Genomic DNA, 22,853 nt, shown 5'->3' with positions numbered 1-22,853 from the left:
ATTATGCTTTGCCATTTTATATTTGAGAGCATTTTAGTGACTTAGTTGTAATGAAAATAGCGGAGAAAATATAAAACAAACCTAACTGATGTATCATAATGAGTATATTTGCTGAAAAGTGTAGTTTTTAAACCATAAGTCAATTATTTTTCTTTTGTACTCATGTGCATAAATATTAAGATGAGGTATTACCCATTAAGGTGAAAGTTACAAAATGTGTTTCTTTAACTTACTTTAGGTGCATTGACATACAGCAGAGTAATGAAGTAGAAAGAACACAAGCACTTCGATTAGTCAGAAAGGTAAAATTTCCTATGTATGGTTGTATCTGCTGTGCCACTCAATTGTGCTGACTCCTGGCTGTCTCCATCAACAGTGCTTTTTCCCAGTCTCTAATACCTTGCTTTACCTTTATCATGTAATAAAGCTGATAATTTAAAAGACAGAAAAATGTAGTGAAGAGAGTTGTTTTGGTTTTACAATTTTACCATTTAGAATCTCAAGTGTGCTAGAAAAATCATGCTTACTGGACAAGGTTTGGGAAACACTTACCAAAGAGTGAATGCAAGGGCATAAAAACAACATTAAGTTTCAATATTGAAATTATGACTACTTCATTGTATAGTTTGTTTAAACATCTGTGAATCAGAGATTGGGAGATTTTCTGCCATGCAATATCTGAGACAAATTGTCACTGAAGTGATCATTCAAGGAATGCTTATAGCCTTACTGCTTTGTTGGTAGCAGTTGATGCTGTCCACAGGATTTTGTCTCAGATACTCAATGAAATGTGTTTAGTCTGTGATGGTTACTGTACTGTGCATCCATGGATGTGAGATTTAAAAGTATGGTTGCTGCATTTTTAAGTTCATCCTAGAAAAATTGGCATATAGACGTACTAAATGTACTCGGGAAACATAATATCCTGCCTTTGTGCTGGACTTTGCTGTTCTTTATTGTTCTCATATTCTTATAGAAACTACCGAAGACTGGAGTAAAGCTTGAAGTAGTTGAAGAATGGTTCCCCAGGAGTACTGTCTGTGTTAAATCTCTTTTTGTGTTTTAAATCTATCTGAATATATTTTCTGTCTCACAGGAGATACAATGTACTTGATTAACAATTGTGCCAAAAAGAAGAGTTTTTAAGTATTAAAGACATCTGCCTCCAAACCCAAACAAGACAAAAACAAACAAAAAAGCCCCAGTATGAAGGAACAGGTCCTTAAGGAAGTTGCACTTTTATTATAAAAGTTTTTTGTGAATCTACTTTGAAAGAAGAGCTTCAGTGTAGACTCATCATAGGATAGAAGCACATCCATAATCGGTTTTATTTGGGTCAGAAATTTGTCCTCATTATTTCTGGGCTTTTTTGAGCATTTTCTACTTGAACAAAAACTTCTGTCTTGCATGAAAGAAGAGACAGCAAGAGAAACAAATTCATCAGCTTGATCTGAAAAAAATTATGGTCAAAGAGAAACATCAAATAAATCATACAGCTGACCCTTGGTGGGTTTTTTTTCTTTGTCGTGGTGCAAGAATATTGGTGTGCACCAGGTGTGTGCATCAAGCACACAGGCTGTGCAGCCACACTTGTGGTTCCTTGATGCTGAGAACTGTGTTGATGGAAAGCCTTTTCTAGCATCTTTTGCTACTTACCTATAACATTGTTTTCTTAAAAGACAGTGTCAGACCAACAAAAAGCCACCCAGCCTGCTACCACTAAAGTTAACAGCTTCCTCATGTGCTGTCTAGGCCACAGCAGTTAAGCATGCATTGGCATAGAGCAGTCAATACTCAAGAAATTCTCTCACAAGGAATACTGTGCTTCCTGAATAGCATAATCTGTATTTTCACACTGTCTTTTTGTTACCTTGCTCTTGCCCTTCTTCTCCTTCTGTCTTCATCTCCCTCAGTGTCTCAGATTTAGTGATTTGATGCCTGGATTGCTAAAAGATTAGGAATAGGACCCTATAATATAAATGACTAAAAGGAAAGAATAAATGGTGCAAAAAATGAAAAAACAAGCTAACAAACTTGTTCAGAAGATAATTAACTGTGAAACTGAATTGGGTTTTGCCAGTATCACAGAACTATTGTTTTCAATTTCAAGATGTGGCTCTTTAATCTCCTCTTAGGTAGTAAAAATGTCTGTAAGAATTGCATACATTAAAATTAAAACCTTCTCTTTTCTTTCTTTTCATAGAGAAGAACAACAAAATATAAAATAGTAATACTTCTTTATGAATTTAGAACAGGCAATTGTAAACTTTGTTTTAAAAATATTAGGTTTAAATGGTGTATGTAGATTTAAAAAAATCTAACTTTTTAAACTTGATCTCAAATAGTTTTTGAAGTCTGAGTGCTCACTGCCTGTTTTGACTGTAATCACCTCTACATTTACGGGCAAAAGTCTTACAATTTAGTAATATCTTAAGCCATGAAAAGGATGTCATGAAGTTGCTTCCGGAAGCGTTTTTATATCTGATAGAAGTCAGTAACACATTTCTTTTAAATTTTATGGTCCGGGTGTTTTCTTTTTAAAGCAGAAGTCAGGGTTAGATGCAATATGAGCCATGTTCTTTCTTCCTCTTTCCTAAAGGAGTCTTAAAAGACCAAATTCATACTCTCTATTACTTATTTTATTGTAGCTACTTAAAAGTAGCTTTCCTTTACCTGTCCTTGGTCTTTAGAACTGCATTTTAATACAACGAACAGATACAAAGTAAATGGGAAAAATTGTTTATTCTACTGATGTGTTTAGAATTGAGTGTTACAAGAAACCTTTCCTTCTCTTCCGTGCAAAGCAAAGAAGACAGTGAAGCAGAGCAGCTTGTGTCCTCACAGGAAGTCCCATGTCAATATCAGTAGCAAACAAGTTGCAATTTCTAGAGTGGATTGGTGCACCTATTCTATTGCTTATTCTTTTTTCTTCTTCCAGTGTAGAAGTGAAAGACTGTGTGGGTGGGAGAGAATTTGTTTTCTCTTTAAAGTCCTATCTTAAAACTTCCTGTTTCATTGGCATTAACATTATGTATAACAAGAAGCTTCTCAAAAACATGTATTTAAAGATAGATTTGTTAAAACTCTTTCAGTATTTTGGTCATAATTGTTGATCCCCTCTCATTTTAACATCTCTGCAAAAAAAAGGTAAAAAACTAATCGTCTTTGTACAGATACCTACAACACATCAAAGGGAGACGTAAAGTGGATATAGGACAAAATATTTTTGGAAGAATTACAAAGATAAGCCTGGTTTTGTTGAAAACAAAAAAGATAAGCAAAAGCATGGGAAACTAGTTTTAATTTTTTTGGTGCTTGATGGATATTGAATATTTTTAATGTCTCATTTTTGTAGAGAAAAAAGGTGACATGGCTGAGTGGGCTATAAAACATTTCACTGTTCCCTTTTTAGGCAGTCAGACAAAAACCTGCTTCCTCCTTAGTAATACATTAGTTTAGTGATCTTCTTGTTCCAGCAGGATATGTCTATTTAATTTTCATAAATTAAAAAAATGTGAACAGTTGCTCAGCCTTTGTAATCAAAGGCTCACTTGAGGGACAGTCAAGAGTTGGTGTATTGGTTGTTCAGGAATGGTTTTCTTTAGCTTTTAATGCATCTTGCTCCTTAATCTGGTGTGAATTCTGAGTATCTCAAACTAACAGCTGAGGCTTTCTGTAGTGCAAAATGTCCTTAATAGTAGATGAGTTTGTAGTTGATTCTGTGTCATTGGATAATGTTGTCAATATTTTGGCATACTGGACACATTGGATAATGTTGTCAAGATATTTTTGGGAAAAAAAATCCTATGATGAAGGTAGTCCTAATTGTCACTGCAAAAAACATCTTTTAAATTCTTTCATATTAAGATAAAATATAAAAACAAAAAACTGAAACACAAAGAGAATGGTAAAGTAAATTGACAAACAAATTGAAATTGAAAAAAAATTCAAGAGCAAAATAAATAGTTGTGAAGATTCACCAGATACAATCAAGTAATAGGCAGACTGGTCTGTCTAGCTGTGAATATGTAAGTGTATTGAGGTGAATATGTAAGTGTATTTAGAGAAATGTAAAGAAACCAGAAGACTTTTTCTTTCCTTTTTGGCAGATGATCACTGTGAACGCTTCATTGTTCCCCAGTTCTATTACTAATTCTTTGATAGCAGTTGGAAATGATGGCCTTCAAGAAAGAGACAGAATGGTTCGCGCATGTATAGCCATTATCTGTGAGCTAGGTAAGATAATTTTTCTTAATTAGTGTTCAGTTTTGACATGGTTGTTGTTCACAGTACTTGTTTAATAAGGAATTAGATGTTAAGTGTTCCTATCAACAGTTTAATGGATTTTAGTTATTTGTATGATATAAACCAAAATGACTTAAAAGCTATTTATGTATCATAGGCAAAGGTTTCAGGTTTTCATCTTTTCCTTCAAGACTTGACAGTTTTGGTTTGCCTTAAAAACATTTCTCTACTGCAGTTGGAGTTTCTTAAAGTAAAGAATTTGAAATAGAGAGATTTCCATACACAAGATGCTTACAAATTTAGAAGAGTTCAGAGAAGTGCAAAATATCCTCATTTTAAAAAAATTTTGGAGTGGGTACTGTAGTTATCAGGACAGTGGTTTATACTAACTCCCTAAACTTTCATTTGGCTGCTATTTTTTAAAGGTTTTCAAAATCAATCAGTGGGAAATAATTCAGTAATTTGTTTACAGGATTAAAGTTTCTGTTTTAAAGAAATAAACAAAATGTTACTCTTATCTCAGTATAAATATTTTATCTATGTTGGTTCAGTGAAGTGTGAACACTCTTCATGGGAAAATCCAGAAACTGCTATATGGGAACTTGGTTGGGAGTTAAACTGGGAAATGGCCCAATTGGAGACTGAGTGACCAGTATTTTTGTGTATGATAAATGAATCCAAAATCACCATTCATTACCAGTGTCAGCTAGTTCCATGAAAAGCTCTACATGTGCCTCAGCAGTGTTCAGGATAAATAAGATACCCACACTAGAGATGACGAGATTGTCATATACCATGAAATGTTTTATCTTAGATCACTGGCCAAAATTACCTGTTTTCCTTTATCTAGCTCTTCAGAATCCTGAGGTGGTGGCTCTTCGGGGTGGTTTAAGTACCATCTTGAAAAATGTGATTGACTGTCAGCTAAGCCGAATAAATGAGGCTCTGATAACTACAGTTTTGCACCTCATTAATCATCCAAAGACCCGACAGTATGTGCGAGCAGATGTAGAATTAGAGGTTAGTACAGTTTTATTTGTTTAGTGACAGAAATTAAACACTTTATTACTCATTAAAATGTTTTACTTTTGTCTCAGATTTCCTGTGTGTTAGCGCACAGTGTCTAAGATAAAAGATAAAATGTTTTAGGCTAAAAGCCTGAGACTTATGAAGCAGAAATAATGCAACAGTTTGGAGTGGGACTGAGGAAAGGACACTAGCGACTTAACTGTATTTTCATGTGAAAATAATGCGTGTCTTTCTTTTGTTTAGCGAATTTTAGCCCCTTACACAGATTTTCACTACAGGCATAATCCAGACACAGCAGAAGGACAACTCAAGTAAGTGTTAGTGCTGCTACTTGTGCCATCAGTTATGTTCATAGCATTGGAATTGAGCTGTACTTCCTTCCAAATACTAAATTTCTAGAAGTTGAATTTTGTAGGCCAGAGTACAGTTTTCTAAAATACTGTTAAGAATTTAAGATTTAAAAGGGCTTGTTTAGCCTAGAGAGGAGAAGGTTGAGGCACTCCCTCTGCTGAATAGCAGCCTTTTTACTACCTATGAAAATGCTTTCAAGATGATATAGCCAGGGCCCTTCATGGTGGTGTAAGGAGGGGGACAGGAAGCAACAGAGACAAATTGAAGCAAGAAATTTTTCAACTTGGTATTAGGGGCAGTGGGGATGATTTTATATATGAGGCTGGTCAAGAGTTAGAATATGTTGTCCAGAGAGGTCCTGCTGCCTTGAATTTCTAGCACTCAGCTGGATAAAGCCTTGAGGTTTTTTGCAGGTATTCCAAGCTGAGTTACAAAAGCTTATATACCTCCTAAAGCTCTGGACACTGTAAAGGCATTTACTGAGTTCTTCAGAGGGGTTGAACTATGATGACCTTTAAAAGTGCCTTCCAAAGCAAACCATTCTATGTTTCTATAATCTGGCCTAGTCTGATAACAGACTAGGTGATTTGGACTAAAGAGAGATCTCCTGAGGTGGCTTACAACTTGAATTATTCAGGATTTTTTAATTATGAAACAGGATTAGATGCTTAGGTCTGGGGAACTGAATAAGGTCCAAATCTTTACATCTCTGCTCTAGACTTAGTGTCAATGGAGGTGCAGAGTGATACATATGACCCCTTGGGGTGTTTTTTATGTTATCCTCCTGTGGAAACTCCCCTGGCAGAGAAAAAGTAGCAATAATCAAAAATTCTAAACCTTTTCTGTGTCTATATACATTGTGTAAATACATATGTACACATATATGCATACATAAAATACTTCTTTTACTCTGGATTTTGTCCCCTATCTCAGTTTTAATAATAATACTGTAGTACTGTTTGTTTTGTAATTATTACCTGCATTGTGACATTTTTTGTTTCACTGGCAGAGAGGACAGAGAAGCACGATTCCTGGCTAGTAAAATGGGAATAGTGGCTGCATTTCGATCATGGGCAGGTAAGATTTGTTTATTTGTTTGAAACTGGATGATCGGAACTGTGATTTTATCTCTATTTAATGACACACTATCTGTCTCATTTGATATGTCTAATTTCTATCAATACCTTCCTACAACGGAACTTAATATGTGTTTTGATACTGTAAAATTGGAGGATGCAATGCATAGTTTTCTTAGACTCCTGAGAAGGCATAGCTTTTCCTCTCCTGTGTAAAATGCCTTATAAATTACATTTTGATGGTCATTCTTGAAATCTAATGTGTTAAAGGGTGTTTAAAATAACATTCATATCATAAGAACTTGCATTTGAGATGGTTCTGCCGCTGTAAATGAAGTTTTTTTGTCTGTGTTAAGAGATATTGGCAAATATTTCATCTGCTTTTGCCATAGCTGAAGAGAAATTGGAAATGGATATAGCAATTTTTCATGTAGAAGATATTTCTAAATCAAAAAAGGTTGTTTTTTTTTTCATTTTACTAAATCCTTTCTCTGTGATATTACAATATGCGAGATGAAGGTACTGCCTCAGGGATTGCTTATTTTTTTTTTTTCAAGACACTGTCTTGCAGATTTAAATCAGTTAATATAAACATTTACCAAAATTTTGAGTGGAGTTTTTCCAGGCTATACTTAAGCTGTTTCGTGACACTATTTGTGTTATTTTTTTAAATTCTGACAATGATCACTAAGCTTAATTTTAATATTTAGGTCTCTTTCAAGTTTCTTGTGTGTTCTCACATGCTTGAAGAGGAAGCATGTGATGACTTTGAAACTTTTCAGAAAACAGTTTCTGATAGGTGTGTTACTGCATCTTCCTGGACTCAGACACTTAGATCTAACAGCTGTTAGAATTCCCCTGAGACTAAAGGGAAATGAATTAATTTGTTAGGTTAAGATACAGCTTTTGATTGAAATACCTAACAGTTCTGCTCAGATGATGAAAACCTTCAGGCTGAAGAGTTACTCGTTAGAGACACTTTCATCTTTTTCTCATTTCTTCCATACATATGTTGTTTTCACAGGTAACTTTTGAGTACTGTTCACAATGGAAGGACAAAAGTAGCACAATTTTTTAATGAGGAAATAAAGTTTTGTGATTAGTAACATTTTTTTCATGTGTACTTATTTTCAAACTGGAAATCTAATTTAAAAATGTGTTTATTGTCCTTTCTTTTTTGATGAGGGAATATTGTTATACATTTAATATTTTCTAGGTATTATCAGCCTGTGCAAACCTGGAAATTCTGGGATTCAGTCTCTCATTGGGGTACTCTGTATACCAAATATGGAAATCCGGGTAGGTGGTGAATATTTAGTACTGATAATATACTTACTGGAATATATTACTGAAATAATATTTTAATTAAGTCATTCTTAACTTTTAAATAATTAAGTGGTTTAAATAAATACAGACTCCAGTTATGAAACAGCTGTTCCTGAGTTTATTTAACCCCCAAAGTTCAAGTCTGTAATCCTGTTATAAAATTCCTATGAAATTGGGAAGCACACCATGTATATGTGACAAAATGGAGAAAAGTTCATAAATAAGTTTTTACTCTGGTACAGATCAACGCACGTTTACAGTAGCTGCAGTCGCAAGTTTAGAGCATGATAATCAGAGTTGAATTCCAGGTAAAAAAATGTTTCTTCACAAATTAAACTTAATAGAGAAAAGTTGATGGTTCCAGATGTAACTATTGTAAAAATTTGCAGTCTAAGTAGCCTGAACTACTATAGCATTCATAGTGACAATAAGAGACAATTCAAAAGTAAAAAAACCTCATCCTCTCTTCTCCAGTTTATTTCCATTTGTGAAAAAAACACTGCAACAAATGCACCAGTGTTATCACTCTAGAAATCTTAAGGGACAATTTTGTAAATCTGTAAAATTCCTGTTGTGTTATGTTTTCTTTGGTAGCGAGGTCTGCTTGAAGTTCTCTACGATATATTTCGCCTTCCTCTCCCTGTTATTGCAGAAGAATTTATTGAGGCACTTCTCAGTGTAGGTAAGTATTTAAAACAATTCACATAAGAATTCTGTGTATTAAACTCCTATACAAATTTAAAGCCTCTGCTGTCTCCTATGTACTGTAAATTGCCTTTGTTTTATCGCTGAATTTAATTTAATTCAGGGTGCTCTGAAGTCCTGTCTGAAATTCTTTATCATCTGTTAAGTATTATAAGTTTGAAAGATCAGCATAGTTAGGCGTTAATGCAAAGACTGTAAGGTCAGCAGTACAGATTAGACTTCTTTGAACTGTTAGGAATATTCAGAATTGTGGATGTGTTAGTGAATACTACAGACAAGTTATTAGTCTTTTCTGTATATTGTCTATCTGTTAGTTGTCTCCATTGTCCTTAGACTGCTGCTTTTTTGAGGGCAAGTGCATGCTTATTCGTGTCTTTAAATTTAACCAAGTTAGTATTTTACCTTTAGAATTAGTCCTTTGTAAACCCAAGAGAAGTCTCTGCTTTTTTAAATTTATAAGTAAATAAATCATTATTTGTTTCAAACTTTCTACTCCTTTATATGGATGTACCTTGTAACATTTTAGGTGCTAATGGTATTTTCTCTTAAACATGTTTAATATGTTTATGAATTGGAAATATCACTGTTTTTGTTGACACTTAGATACAATCTTTGTCCTAGCTTTCAAGGTACCCTTGCTTTGTTCAGGACTGTGGACTAGATGACTTGTTAGAGATCCCCTCTGACAAAATTTTCTGTAATTTGAAACCACCTGAAATAATATTTGCAGGCAAGGGCTATTATTTACATACAGACTGCCATTATAATAATACTGTAAAAGCCAAGTTTATAATTACCATTGTCCATATTTTCTTGTTCTAGATCCAGGCAGGTTTCAAGACTGCTGGAGACTTTCTGATGGCTTTGTAGCTGCTGAGGCTAAAACTGTTTTACCCCATCGAGCCAGGTCAAGGTGAGGATTTAATGACTTTAACTTAGTCTAAGCCATTCCTTTTCTTTTGTTTTGTGGCAGTGTGGACAAAACGTTTCTTGTTTTCTTGCAGGAACAATAAGAAATGTACTTTCTAAACTGTTTTCATACTTTTTTCCTCTTTAGGCCTGATCTCATGGATAATTACTTGGCTTTAGTGCTTTCTGCTTTTATTACCAATGGGCTTCTGGAGGTAACTAATGACTTTCAGTTTTAATAGATGCTTGCTACATTTTCCTTGCAAGAGTTCAAGCAAGGTGTTATACCTTAAATGTTGTAATGTTTTTTTGCTTTCTGAAGGGTCTGGTTGAAGTGATCACAAGTAGCGATGACCATGTATCTGTCAGAGCAACTATCCTTTTGGGAGAACTTCTGCACATGGTAAATACCACTCTATGTAACTACTTGTGAATAGATACTTGCTATTATAGCATTAATTTGTATTCCAAGCTTGAAACATGTAGTTTTCATCTGAATAGTGGATTAATTTCACATTATATCTTTTGGCACTTCATAGATTAAAGCCAGTATAATTCAATAGGAAGACTGTTTGGAAAGAATTTAGTGCTAGGGGCTCTGCTCCAAGGCTGTCTGTAGGTCTGACTCTCACTTTCTTGCCATAGCAGCAGTTGTATTTTTAAGCTGGAACCCTCCGAACACTCCCATCAGTAACTGTGTTTGGGAAAAGGACCATTGCTAATTTTTGCTTTTCTAAGAATGATGGTCAGTAGGCCTCTGACCAAGTGTGTTTAGCTTTCTGCCTCACAGGGGAGACAGATGAAAATTTATTCATACTCAGCTTGATGTGCTTTTGGTACTCTATGTTACTCATTTAGGCAATTCCATCTTGGTGGAGTGCTCCTGCTGCAGGGAAGCTTCAGCTTCATTCCACTTCTGTGGACCTAAGACAGCCTTACAGTATCTTCTCTTTCTTAAACTAATCTTGTACTGAGATGATGATACTGTTTTCATAAATACTCCTGTGTACATTTTTTATAATATTATATCCTATTTTTCTGGTTTCCTGAATACTTTTGAATGGGTGTGATTGTTAACTCACACTGGAGTATGCTATAAAGCACAGGTATTTTTTGATTTTCTGAAGGATGATCTGTTAATCAGATATGGCTACTGTTTCTCAAAGACTGAAAAAAATACTTAAAAAATACACTAAATACACCTGTTTATTTAGTGTTTGGAAATGTAAGTAATCTCTTTATCTTCATTTTCTTTAGTTTCTAAAAATATTTGCAGAACTATGTATGTTTATTAAAAGCACTTAAATGTCAAGTAACTTAGAATGTTATGTTAATAAATCAGGGGGTTTTGTGTGGTAATGCTTTAGTAGAAATCATCAGCTTTAACTGGATTTCTGATTTTAGGGTTTTTTAGTACTTTTATGTACATGACATAAGCTCCTGCTTTGCAAGTCTTTGCATATTGCAACTTAAACTCCAGTGGAAACAATATGTACTATAAAACTCTGAAATTGTTTCAGGTTACTTGCTAGTGTAATTCAGGTTGATTTGTTAGATCACAAATTCAAAATCATGTGGATAATTATGCTCTGACATTAAGCAAAATGTAATTTTGTTGTCATAAATTTGTTAAAATCTTGTGAAAAGTGGTAGATTCTTGAAACGTTGATCCTAAAAAGATGAATGAAATCGTTGTAATAAGTTATTTTAGCGGGTCTTTTGTTGGATTTTTTTGTAGGCAAACACAATTCTTCCTCATTCTCATAGCCATCACTTGCACTGCTTACCAACACTGATGAATATGGCAGCATCCTTTGACATCATGAAAGAGAAAAGACAGTAAGAATTATATGTTACATTTGAAAGCATAAAGTTCTGTCACAAAATGCTATCTTCTCTGAAACTTTCTAAAGGAAGAAGTCAAATAATTATAAATTCACACGTCTTTAATATGTATTTCTTCAACTTTGTGTTCTTAGTTGGTTTTCTTTGTAGAAGACAAAATCAGTGTGTTGAGGTTTCTTTCACTTGTAAAAATGTATTTTTAAGGACTCTTGCCATTTCTGATCTGTCTTGTCAGATCAGTATTCTGATATATAACATAATGTTCTGTCTTTCATTGTATTGTCAGTGATAAATTACAGGATTTTTCTAAACTGTTAGTGTGAAATGATAAATGGTGCTTGTAGAGTACTTCCTAAAAGTGTAGTGCTCTTCTGTTTTTTAGTTTTGAAGGTTTCTTATATGTCATTGGAGAACGTTGCTATGCAATGACAGCATTAGTTTTTCAAAAAAGGCATATCTGAAATTTCAGGAGAGGATATTTCACATGGCCAAAGTGGTAGGGTGAAAAAAAGGACAAAGGGCAGAAGACAGATGCTTATACATTACCTGAATTGTTGTCCTTGTTGGTATTTCTGGACACACCTGATAGAGTAGTAAGAATTCCCATTTCTGTTGAAAGAAAGTGGTTTTTTAGAAGTAGTATATTTTGTTTGAGGATTTTGTGATTGGTCAGCACTCTACACTGTTTTATAGTCTGAAAATTGTAATCTTTGTGTTACAGATTAAAGTTAAATAAGTGACAAATCCAAAGGTATTTGTTTGAAAATAAAATAAAAGCACTCTCCTACACTATGACAGTTTTTGTTTATGGGGAAGAAAGATTGACTTGACTCCTCTTTTTAAGACTTCTTTATTTTTATTTGCTCAGTGGGGGGGGGGTTTCTGCTACCATTGTTTTGTAATTAACTGGTTTTACCCCTGTCAGCTGTCATTCAGGTTACTTCCTATCTTTTCCCAGAAAGCAGAAACATGCTGTTGCTGAACTGTTTAGATATAAGAGCAGGGAGTGTACTATTGATAGTCCTGCCACCCTTGCAGAGAGGCAGGATGGGGATGAGAATGAATGAGAGACGCTGTGTTACTCTAAGTTGAAGCTAGCGCTCTCAACTACCAACTTCACTGCAGAATGTTGATCTACTGTGATATCTCACAATGGAAGTCAACTTTAAACTTTCCAATATCCTCTCTGAACTGTGACAGACACCAGTAATTGCAGAGCAGAAGAAAAGTTATCAGTAAGGATAATATTTCACTGCTAGAAACTCCAAAAGATAATTTTCTGTATAATTTTGATATGAGACTGAGTCTTGTGGTTGTATAAAAATGTGTCTCAAGAAAATAATTTTCTTTGTTTCAGAATTGTTGGTCAGCTCTTTCTTGAACTGTTTACTGAGAAGGTGGGGGTCCTCTTTAGTCTGATAACAATTGCCAAGTACTAATTATAGTATTTCTTTTTTCTAATAGGCGGGCAAGTGCAGCACTCAACTGCTTAAAACGTTTTCACGAGATGAAGAAAAGAGGCCCTAAACCTTACAGCCTCCATTTAGATCATATTATTCAGAAAGCCATCTCAACACACCAGAAAAGGGATCAGTACCGTGTGCAGAAAGACATCTTTATTTTAAAGGTATTATGATAATTCATTTTTCAAACCTGAATTTGACCCTGTGTTGTGGAGACTTGTATCCTACCCCTCAAGATTCACTCAGTGTAATTCAGAATCATTTGTGTGATTCTATGTAGTATTTTTTTATCCCGTTTGTCTTGCAGACACTTATGGATACTAAATTGCATTTCTGTACATTAAGGAATGAATTTCCAATAACTTTTAATGCTTTTTGCGACCAGTTGTGATCCTTAATGCAGTACTTTTAGATCCTTAACACAGTACTATAACCATACAATGCAGTACTATAACCATACAATTTACTGTAAAACACAGCACTTTAATGATTTTTACATGAGCAGTAAGTAGTTCATGTGGCAAGACTGAAAAAGATGATGCAGGGAAACCTGTTGTTTCATGTCTGTATTCCAGGATACCGAAGAAGCACTCATCATGAATCTTCGAGACAGCCAAGTGCTCAATCACAAAGAGAACCTCGACTGGAATTGGAATTTAATAGGGACCATACTGAAGGTGAGCTTACAAAGGCCATGATAATATGTTGGAGAAAAAGTCTTTTTCACTTGTGAGCCTTGGCTTTCTAATATTCATCCCAGAATACATCTAATAATTGGTTTTATTTCAGGAAATTAGAATCTCCTGGGTTTAGTCAGTGCTGCTGTAGTCTCTTTATATGCAACCCTTAAACTACATTAAATGATAGTTAAATTCACAGTTTCCTAAGAAGCATGTATTAAATGTTTTATGTTTTTATTTGTATAGAAATCAACTTTATAGAATTAGGTATATTGTCTTTAAAGCTGCTAATACCTCAGACTGCAGAGCGGTACTGCTATGTTAAGATTCATAGCAGATTTTTTTAAAATAATGTGAGCTGAAGGTTTTAGTAAGAGGTGGGTTCTAGATCAAACTTCAGATGCTTACACTGAACCATGTATGAAAACTTCATTAAATGTTTTGAACTAATGCAAATACTTCTATAACAATGATTTCATTACAGAATTAATTTCTTTTTACAATATAAAGGAAATAACTAATGGGGTGATGGGCATTGTTTTAAATATATTTATATATCTTAAATATATTTAATGCACAGATTTTAAGATACTACCTCTTTTTGTAAGCAGAAAATATACTTTGCTTGACTAAGAAAACTTTCTAAATACTTAATATTTCAAACCAAAATTATTCCAAAATGTCATTCTGTGCATCAAAGCCATCCTTGAGCTGAATAGCATTCTCTTACTGTCTTCTTTACTGTGTTGTTACAAAGATGGTCAAAGTACAAAAAAGGCTTAATGGTGACAGTCATAATCAAGACTATGTTGTTTTTTTGAGAAAAAGAAAAGAAACTAAATATTTTTGTGCCTTTTTTTCAGGGACCGATAAAGTTGAAAGAGCAAGAATCTGTCTGGTATAAAGACCTGAATATGTATATGACAGTAGCTTTGCTCCACCAGATTTCACTGTTTAAAGACTTTTTACTGCCATTATACCGTTTACTGGGTTACTATATAACTATTATTAGTCATAGTTACTTTTACCTTTGATTCCCTATTAAAGATATTACCAGAAAACTGTTTTTCAGAATCTCACTGTTAGTATGTGTAGTATTTTAACAGTGGAAGCTTTATGTAGTTGACCTCTGTGTTTTGGGGTATTTTAAACTGAAATTTATGTCAAACAGCCAGTTTCCCTGCCATCTCAGACCTCCCCAGCAATGTATTTTCTAGTGTCATGTCAAAAAGTTCCTAATGTCTGAAAACTGGGGACTCCTTTCTGAGTGAGAAGTGTGTATGTTTTCTGGCTTACTTCTAACCATTTCTGTTCTGTGTAACACCAGCATAAACTGAGATAATGTTACCAGAGTGGTTGTCTTTAGTCCCCTAATGAGCAGGATCCAGATTCCAGTGTCTGAAATTTGTTACCTCATTTGGCTGCTCACCTCCCCCTTGTCTGTTGCAGCCTTGTATCTGTGGAGCATCAGCTCTCTAACCACCTCATTGTGTGCAGTTCAGGTGGTGCCTTACTACCTTTTTCACTTGCTCAGCTTGCTGTCTAAGCTGCTAAAAGAGCAGCAAAAGTGTCAGCCTCATCTGTATCTGGCACTATTACTTGGTGTGATCAATTTTACTAATCATTAACTAGTGCTGTGTGTGTCTTAATACTGGAATACCAACTGGAAATGTAGAACAGTGCTGCATAGATAGGAAAGAAGAATGTTTGATTCACTTTTTTCCCATTCCTGACAAGAAGATACTCATTAGTAGCAACAGAAAGAAATCTGAAACCATAGAGACAACAGATGGTTGTATAAACAGAGGAAAATGTAATGGGAAGAAAGAATAGATCCTAAAGAGAATATTATTTCTCATGTGGTCCTTCTTAATGTATCTGAGAAAGCATCAACAAGGGTTTAAATACCATTTTAGTAAGCAGCATTTTTAAGTGATCTGTAACAGAATAATGATTACTTTTAAGCCAATCTGATGAATATTCAAAACAGTAGCTAAAAATTATTTCCCTGTTATGCATAATCAAATTTTTTGTTATTTGCAGAAAAGAAACTAAGCAAAATTGTTTATTTTTCATCAGCTTCTCATACTTTTTTTTGTTTTCATTACAACTGTGGTCTTGTACATATAGTATGTGGCCAATATTCCCTGTCCTTCTCAAGAGAAAAATTGAACAATTCTTGAAGCAGGCAGTGTGGGCTTTTCAATAAAATCATGTCTTTTTTTAAGACATAACATTAGGTGCAAGAAAAGTTTCTGATTATTAAGTAAATACAACTGATAGAAGTAAGTGAATTTTACTGACTAATCAAGGACTGATGTACAAGTTTCATATAATGCTATATTTGCTGTTTTTTCTAGTGGCCAAATATAAATCTAAGGAACTACAAAGATGAACAGCTGCATAGGTATGTAAAAATTATGTAGACTTCCTTTGAAGAAAGAAATTTGGAAAACCATCCTTTAGTACTGCAGTAAAATATTGCCTAGATGTATCACGTTTCTAAAAGCTAATCTGTAGATAAGAAGTTAAGGTGTAAATTTGGATAATTAAGTTGCAATATTGGCTTTAAATAAACATGTGTTTAAGCTTCTTTTCTATGCACAGGTGCTTTATATATTTAGTCCCATAGGAATCATACCACTTCTGCAAATACTATATTTAACTTTAAACCTTAGAAATGTTACTGCTTGATATATCAGTCAGAAGTGTTTTTATGTCAGAGCTTGGAAAAATTTTACAGAGTTAAGTCCATTGTTGTATGGGTTTTTAACTACAGCTTTCATCAATATCCAAGAGGAAATTATTTCTAGTTGCTGTTAATAGTAGGAGAAACATGTGTGATTTGGAAAAAAAAACGACCAAACAAACAAAAAACCTCCAGTACAGCTCTGGTTCCTTTCATGTCTGTTGTCAGTAAGACATGTTTATTACTTCTGTGCCTGTGTGGTCATAGTGTTACTAATTAGTTCTTGGATGTGCCTTTTAGCATGTGTTTCAGAAATAGATTACATTATTTTGAAGAATAGGTCAGTACTTGTGGGCATGAAAAAGCTGCTTCCTGAACTGGGGGAAAACCCAAAAGATAGAATATATGCTGAGAGGCTCCTGTGGCTCTGCTTTAAATTTTTACCAAAAAGTAGTTGGGGTACTTTTATGATATATTTACAGCATAAACAGTAGTCCCATTGTTATCATAACCGTGATTTAATTTTACATTCGCATTTTTTCTGGGTTTTCCTGAAATGTTAATTGCCAGTCTGTACTTCAGGGTAAAGGATTATTTTCCAAATATGGTAGTTTATAACATCGGTTCTCTAAAGCAGTGTCTGCAGTTCTGACTATGACACCAACACGCACTCCTCAACCTCCCTATGTGGGACAGTGTTCCTGTTCCATGGTTTTGTGCTGCAAAATTGCTCAAGCATTGTTCAGTGCCTCAGTGATTTAACTCCAAATAAATTGGGAAAATCTAGAATTGAATTGGTGTAAAGCTTCTGTAGTTCATTGATCATTTCTGCAGAATTGGGAGCTTAATGGCTTTAAAATGCTGTTTCTCCTGTTTAATTATAAGTAACTAAGCCCCAAATCTCTTTCGTTTCACTGCCAATGATAAAAAAAATTCTGCTGCTTTGCTTTTCAAGTGTAAATTACATTTATTTCTCCTTCTATAAATTGATCTTTTTTTAATGTTAGTGTTGTTGTGATGATCTTACAGTTATAAAAATGAAATTCCAGTTTTTTTAAAGATTCCTTCAATTCAGAGAGATACATTTCATGCAGTGTATGTATACATAGAGGATCACAGAATCATGAAAAAGACCTCAAAGATCATTGAGTCCAACTGCTAAAGTCACTGCTAAAGTTTCTAAGTGCCATGTCTATGTGTCCTTTAAATCCCTCTGGAAATGGTGACACCAACAATTCCCTGGGCAGTTCAAATGCCTGACCTCTCATTTAGTCCAGAAATTTTTCCTAATATCCAATCAAAACTTCTTTGGGGCAACCAAAGGCCTTTTTCTCTCATTCTGTCACTTGTCACCTGGGAGGAGAGACCACCTCTTCCTGGGTGCAACCTCCTGTGATGGAGTTGTAAAGAGCACTAAGGTCTCCCCTGAGCCTCCTTTTCTCCAGGTTAAACAGCCCCAGCTCCCTCAGCTGCTCCTCACAGGACTTGTGCTCCAGACCCTGCCCCAGTTCTTTTGTCCTGGACTTGTTCCAGCACCTCAATGTCCTTGCTGTATGTACTGAGGGGCCCAGGGGCACCAAAACTGAATGCATCCGTGTTGATGAGCACACATACACGCTTAAATATACACGTAGATACATATGTGTATAAATTTGTGTGTCAATATATATTTATTGCTGGTAACCCAGGATAAAATGCTTTTTATTTTACAAAACTTAAGTCCTCAGATTTCCTTTGTAATTGGTCCTGTGTTTGGAGTTAGGCGTAGTGGACTACTCTGGCTTTTTCAAATATGAGTACAGTTTTGTAATTAAGTTTTTTAATATCTGACATATCTGCCTTCTGATGGAACATTTTTTGTTATTTTAAAGCACAAATTTATATTTTGAAGAATTTGTGAGAGGAGGATCTCTGCTGGAGACTTATTCCTGTGATGCAAAACTCAAGCTACATTGCTTACTGTACTTTTAAAAGTCTGAGAGTGTGTTAGCAGTGTGTTATGCTTCAGAAATGGTTAAGTCAGGTGTCTGGAAATAGTGTTGCTGAATAAATGAGGTTTTTTTCCTGTCAGAACATGAAAATGTGTTTTACAGATCCAGTAGCAGTAACTATAATAGCTGAAGAAAGCTCAGGTCACAAGTTTATTTTTTAAGCTGTTTGTTAGTCTAGATAATACTGTCTTTGAAACTTGCCACAGGATAAATTACAGCAGAATAAATTATGAGAATGAGAAGGAAGATACAGCTTCTGAGAGCATATAGTTTTAAGTTCCTTTGCTTATATTAGGCCATGGTATAGAAAACCCCTTGTAATGCCCAGTACAGCAGCATCTCTGAAATTGTCTGGTTAGAGTCACTTCTGTTACCTGCTACTCTTTTGATAAATTTTTAAGACTTATTGCCAAGAAACCAAGAACAACCTGTTTTTTCTAGCATCATTTTGTATTGTGAGACTGTCTCCTTGTCATACTGAAAAATAGCCAATTCTATTTTACTTTCTATAGGTTTGTAAGGAGATTGCTGTATTTTTACAAGCCTAGCAGTAAACTCTATGCTAACCTGGATCTGGACTATGCCAAGGCGAAGCAGCTCACTGTTGTGGGTTGTCAATTTACTGAATTTCTTCTTGAATCAGAGGAGGTAAGAAATTTTCAGCTATAAGACTAGAAGTAGAATGAGTAGTCTTGTTGAATGCCACCTGCAACCTTAGTTTTTGGTAAAGACTTCTGAGATTTTGGGTGTTAAATCTAAAATCATCAGTGTAATTAAGAAATACAATGTGAAATATTGAGAAAGATGACCATGTTTATGTAGAAGTTTTATTAAATACAGCTTTGTTAAATTCAACTTAGAGTTTGAAGGAATTTTTTTTTATTATCGATGGTGTGTATAACTTTCCTTTTTGAACTCCTTCTTTTGTGCTAAAGACTTTTATGCCTCAGGTCAGAGGAAAATATCACTGAATAATACTTTGCCCTTTTCCTAGAAAGATAATTAATCCTAAGATATCTCCATGCTTAGCTCCTTTTATTTGCCTTGAAACTTATTCTTTAGTCTGAATTGTTTTCCAGCCTGCATTTCTGTATTGTGTTTGTACATTTTAAGAAATTTAAAGTAGTGAGTTTCGGTGAAGAAGAAACACATTTCTATTACTAACAGATGCTATTCCTCTTTATTTTGCTAGGATGGACAAGGTTACCTGGAGGAATTGGTTAAAGATATTGTACTTTGGCTCAACTCTTCATCAGGCATGAAGCCTGAACGTAGTCTTCAGAATAATGGGTTACTAAATACCCTTAGCCAGCACTACTTCCTGTTTTTTGGTACTTTATCTTGTCACCCTCATGGAGTGAAAATGCTTGAAAAATGCAATGTTTTTCAGTGGTGAGTGCTTTTATTTGGTTTAAGTTGTACTTGCAGTGTAATAGTTATGCAAATTCTAAACTGTGTGAGGGCCACCATCTGAAAAGCTGAAAACTTCAGGTTATTTTGGTGAAGTTACAAGTAGAGGTCCCCATTTTTTTTCTAAAGTCTTCTAATCTGTCATTACTAAGCAGACAGAGGTGACAGATGATTTACTTTTTCCTATCCACACCTGTGTGACAGTGATGCGTATCAGGAAGGATTACAGGGTACTGAAAGACTCAGTGTGGGGAAATAGAAAAATTAACTAAACTAAAAACACACAAACCGTGAAAAAATGGAAAGTACCATACTGTTTGTGAAATGCTGATGTATGTTGCACTTAAAATTTCACTCCAGTATATTTGAGTGGAGTTTTGCAGCTCAAAATTTTGTTGAGGTACAGACAAACTTAGGTTCCTTTGGGAATAAATTGACTGGTGACTAGTACTAGTTTATCAACATATAATAAACTTGAAGTTAAAATGCAAGTGTTTTAATGTACTCCTTTTTATCTTTTATTGTTGATTTTGTTGATTTTTAGAAAGCAAGCTTTTCACTGGCTTTAGAAAACGTAATATACAATAAAATCTAGACGGTTAATAAGACTAACTTGATGGCAAGCTTTATACACAATGTTTTAAAATGAAGAATTTTTCACAGAGCTTCCTGAGCATTTGTTTTTAAACTGATAATCACTAATTATGCTGACAAAATTTTTACAGGGCAATTATAAAAGATGTTGGTTTGAGGTTTTCCCCTTGCAATTCAGTGCATTATTTCATCCCTATTTGACTTTATAGTTATAACAATTTAAAGTTACTCAGTTTCATACAAGAACATACTTTGTATATCGCATTTATAGTAATAAAAGTATAATTCAAAATACTTAAGTTTAAATTATTGATGGTTCAAGTGGGTTCAAATACTAATTTTATTTTCTTCCTCCTCCCCTTGCATGCCTCCAGTCTTCTTAATCTTTGTTCTTTGAAGAACCAAGATCACTTGTTAAAACTGACTGTTTCTAGTCTGGATTATAGCAGAGATGGATTGGCAAGAGTCATCCTTTCTAAAATCCTGACAGCAGCTACTGATGTAAGTTCAGTTCAACTTACAGTCCTTTGTTACTGCCCTCTACACATTTATTTTATTATTTAAGGTGTATGACTTTATTTTTAAGCTGTTATATATGAAAAGGGTTCTTAGTTTTGTATTCAGAGAAATGAACATCCTACAAGTGTAGCTTTTAAATATGTTGTGAACATCATACCCTGTATTGTATTTTTCCTCAAGAAATTAAGTCCTTCAAATAGAACCTGGGGTCTAAAGTCTTGATATGTATAACTAAGTGCAGTGTGATTGTTTGGGTCAGTGGCATCTTTAATAAATTGTGAAGGCATTGATATCACAAACAGAAATCTGTATTTCTAGCAGTGCTAAGCATGTTAGCCTTCTAGTAGATACTGTTCTGATAATGGTTGAGGTTACTCTGTGTTGGAACGGAGTAGATACTATAGATGCTGGAATGAGAGGTTGGTTCAAAAATAGGCATTGGGATGTGTTCTTCTGACTCAAAGAAGGTGGATAAGGATAAAAAATATAATTACATGGATTTGGGAGAGGAAACTCTTGACTTTTAAGGTAACGTTGTTAGACAAGCAATCACTGATGTCAGGGAGATAGATGACAAGAATTTGAAATGCAAATAGGAAAGAATGTTCATTACTTCAAATGAAGTTGTTTCTGTTCTCTGAACAGACAGAATATTTTCCAGAATAGATAAAAGAGAGGAGAACGTAGGTACTAGCTTTAAATGCCTCACTGTATTTTGGAAGAGGAGGACATACATTGAGAATATTTCTCTAACACTGTCAAAGATGTGATGATTCTTATGGATAGAGTGGAGTCTGAAAGTAATGAAGATACTTGAGGTTGAAGGAATGACTCATTGAAAGACAAAGCTCCCTACTACTATATTTTTTTTACTTGCTTCTAAATTCTCTTCAAAAGACATAATAATACAATAATAAAAGATGTAGGATTGGACATTTATGATGACCAATTTACTTGTGATCTTAGATTCAGTTTTCCCATTTGCTGAGATATAAATAGCTCTCTAAAAAACTGTAATTTTAGTAGATAAAGTGTGCATCGCAGTTGCTTGCTGCAAAATGCAGTAATTGAAAAGTATTTTTAGAAGTTATAAATCATGAGCTGTGTTAGTTATTTTTCTTCCATTCAAGAAAACATTTTCCTTACTTTACAGAGCTGCAGGTTATACGCCACAAAACACTTAAGAGTGTTGCTGAGAGCTAATGTAGAGTTCTTCAGCAACTGGGGGATTGAGTTACTGGTGACCCAGTTACATGATAAAAATAAAACTATTTCTTCTGAGGCACTTGATATTCTAGATGAGGCGTGTGAAGACAAGGTGAGCATCCCTTCTCTTTTTAACCTCTTTTTGATATGCTGCTCTTAAGCTCTTCCCCACCCCCTTCCCTAGTAGCAAAGTACAAATAGGCAAGAAGGTACTGATGGTTTCCTTTTAGAATTGTCATTGATGGACTTTAAATAGTTTATAATAAGACCCCTTGGATGAAACTACTGCAATATTACTTACAAGAAAACATAGACTTCTGGATTATGCCTGTATTTAAATATGAATTGCAACTTACTTTATTCATTATACTTCTTGTGAAGTAATTTATATTTTATGACAGAAGATATCTAAAATTGATCATACTAGGGTTAAGTTAGCATTTGACACTTGTGAAAAACTTGCTGTTTCATTGCAGGCAGAGTGTTGTAATTATTGCAAATCATTTTTGGAATTATAATAGTGCTCAAATACTCTTTGTGTTCTTAATTATTTTAGGCCAATCTTCATGCTCTTATCCAAATGAAACCAGCTCTTTCTCATCTTGGAGACAAGGGTTTGCTTCTACTCCTAAGGTAAATGTTGAATATGCTGTTTGACTTCACATTGTGGAAACAAATTCAGATTCTGGGAGTTGTTTAAATTGCAATGTTAACTGTCTGATTTTTTTTTTAATAGATTTCTGTCCATCCCAAAGGGGTTTTCTTATCTAAATGAAAGAGGTTATGTAACAAAACAGATGGAAAAGTGGCAAAAG

At 34.4% G+C, this 22,853-nt stretch overlaps 1 protein-coding gene across 1 annotated transcript in view; it reads left to right on the top strand.

Annotated features, from left to right (window-relative positions):
• RICTOR (RPTOR independent companion of MTOR complex 2) overlaps nucleotides 1-22,853 on the top strand; it is a 75,878-nt gene that overhangs the window by 29,279 nt on the left and 23,746 nt on the right. The window contains exons 6-25 of the mRNA XM_066568647.1: nucleotides 239-302; nucleotides 4,110-4,236; nucleotides 5,096-5,265; nucleotides 5,518-5,585; nucleotides 6,635-6,702; nucleotides 7,918-8,000; nucleotides 8,622-8,709; nucleotides 9,555-9,645; nucleotides 9,790-9,856; nucleotides 9,964-10,044; nucleotides 11,380-11,480; nucleotides 12,951-13,113; nucleotides 13,525-13,626; nucleotides 15,990-16,036; nucleotides 18,822-18,957; nucleotides 19,502-19,701; nucleotides 20,688-20,814; nucleotides 21,986-22,150; nucleotides 22,595-22,671; nucleotides 22,775-22,853. Coding sequence (XP_066424744.1) covers nucleotides 239-302; nucleotides 4,110-4,236; nucleotides 5,096-5,265; nucleotides 5,518-5,585; nucleotides 6,635-6,702; nucleotides 7,918-8,000; nucleotides 8,622-8,709; nucleotides 9,555-9,645; nucleotides 9,790-9,856; nucleotides 9,964-10,044; nucleotides 11,380-11,480; nucleotides 12,951-13,113; nucleotides 13,525-13,626; nucleotides 15,990-16,036; nucleotides 18,822-18,957; nucleotides 19,502-19,701; nucleotides 20,688-20,814; nucleotides 21,986-22,150; nucleotides 22,595-22,671; nucleotides 22,775-22,853 — 2,104 coding nt within the window. The remainder of the gene's footprint in view (nucleotides 1-238; nucleotides 303-4,109; nucleotides 4,237-5,095; nucleotides 5,266-5,517; nucleotides 5,586-6,634; nucleotides 6,703-7,917; nucleotides 8,001-8,621; nucleotides 8,710-9,554; nucleotides 9,646-9,789; nucleotides 9,857-9,963; nucleotides 10,045-11,379; nucleotides 11,481-12,950; nucleotides 13,114-13,524; nucleotides 13,627-15,989; nucleotides 16,037-18,821; nucleotides 18,958-19,501; nucleotides 19,702-20,687; nucleotides 20,815-21,985; nucleotides 22,151-22,594; nucleotides 22,672-22,774) is intronic.

Source organism: Molothrus aeneus, chromosome Z (assembly GCF_037042795.1).
Source record: "Molothrus aeneus isolate 106 chromosome Z, BPBGC_Maene_1.0, whole genome shotgun sequence".
Lineage (NCBI taxonomy): Eukaryota > Metazoa > Chordata > Aves > Passeriformes > Icteridae > Molothrus > Molothrus aeneus.
This window is presented reverse-complemented; position numbering and strand designations above follow the sequence as displayed.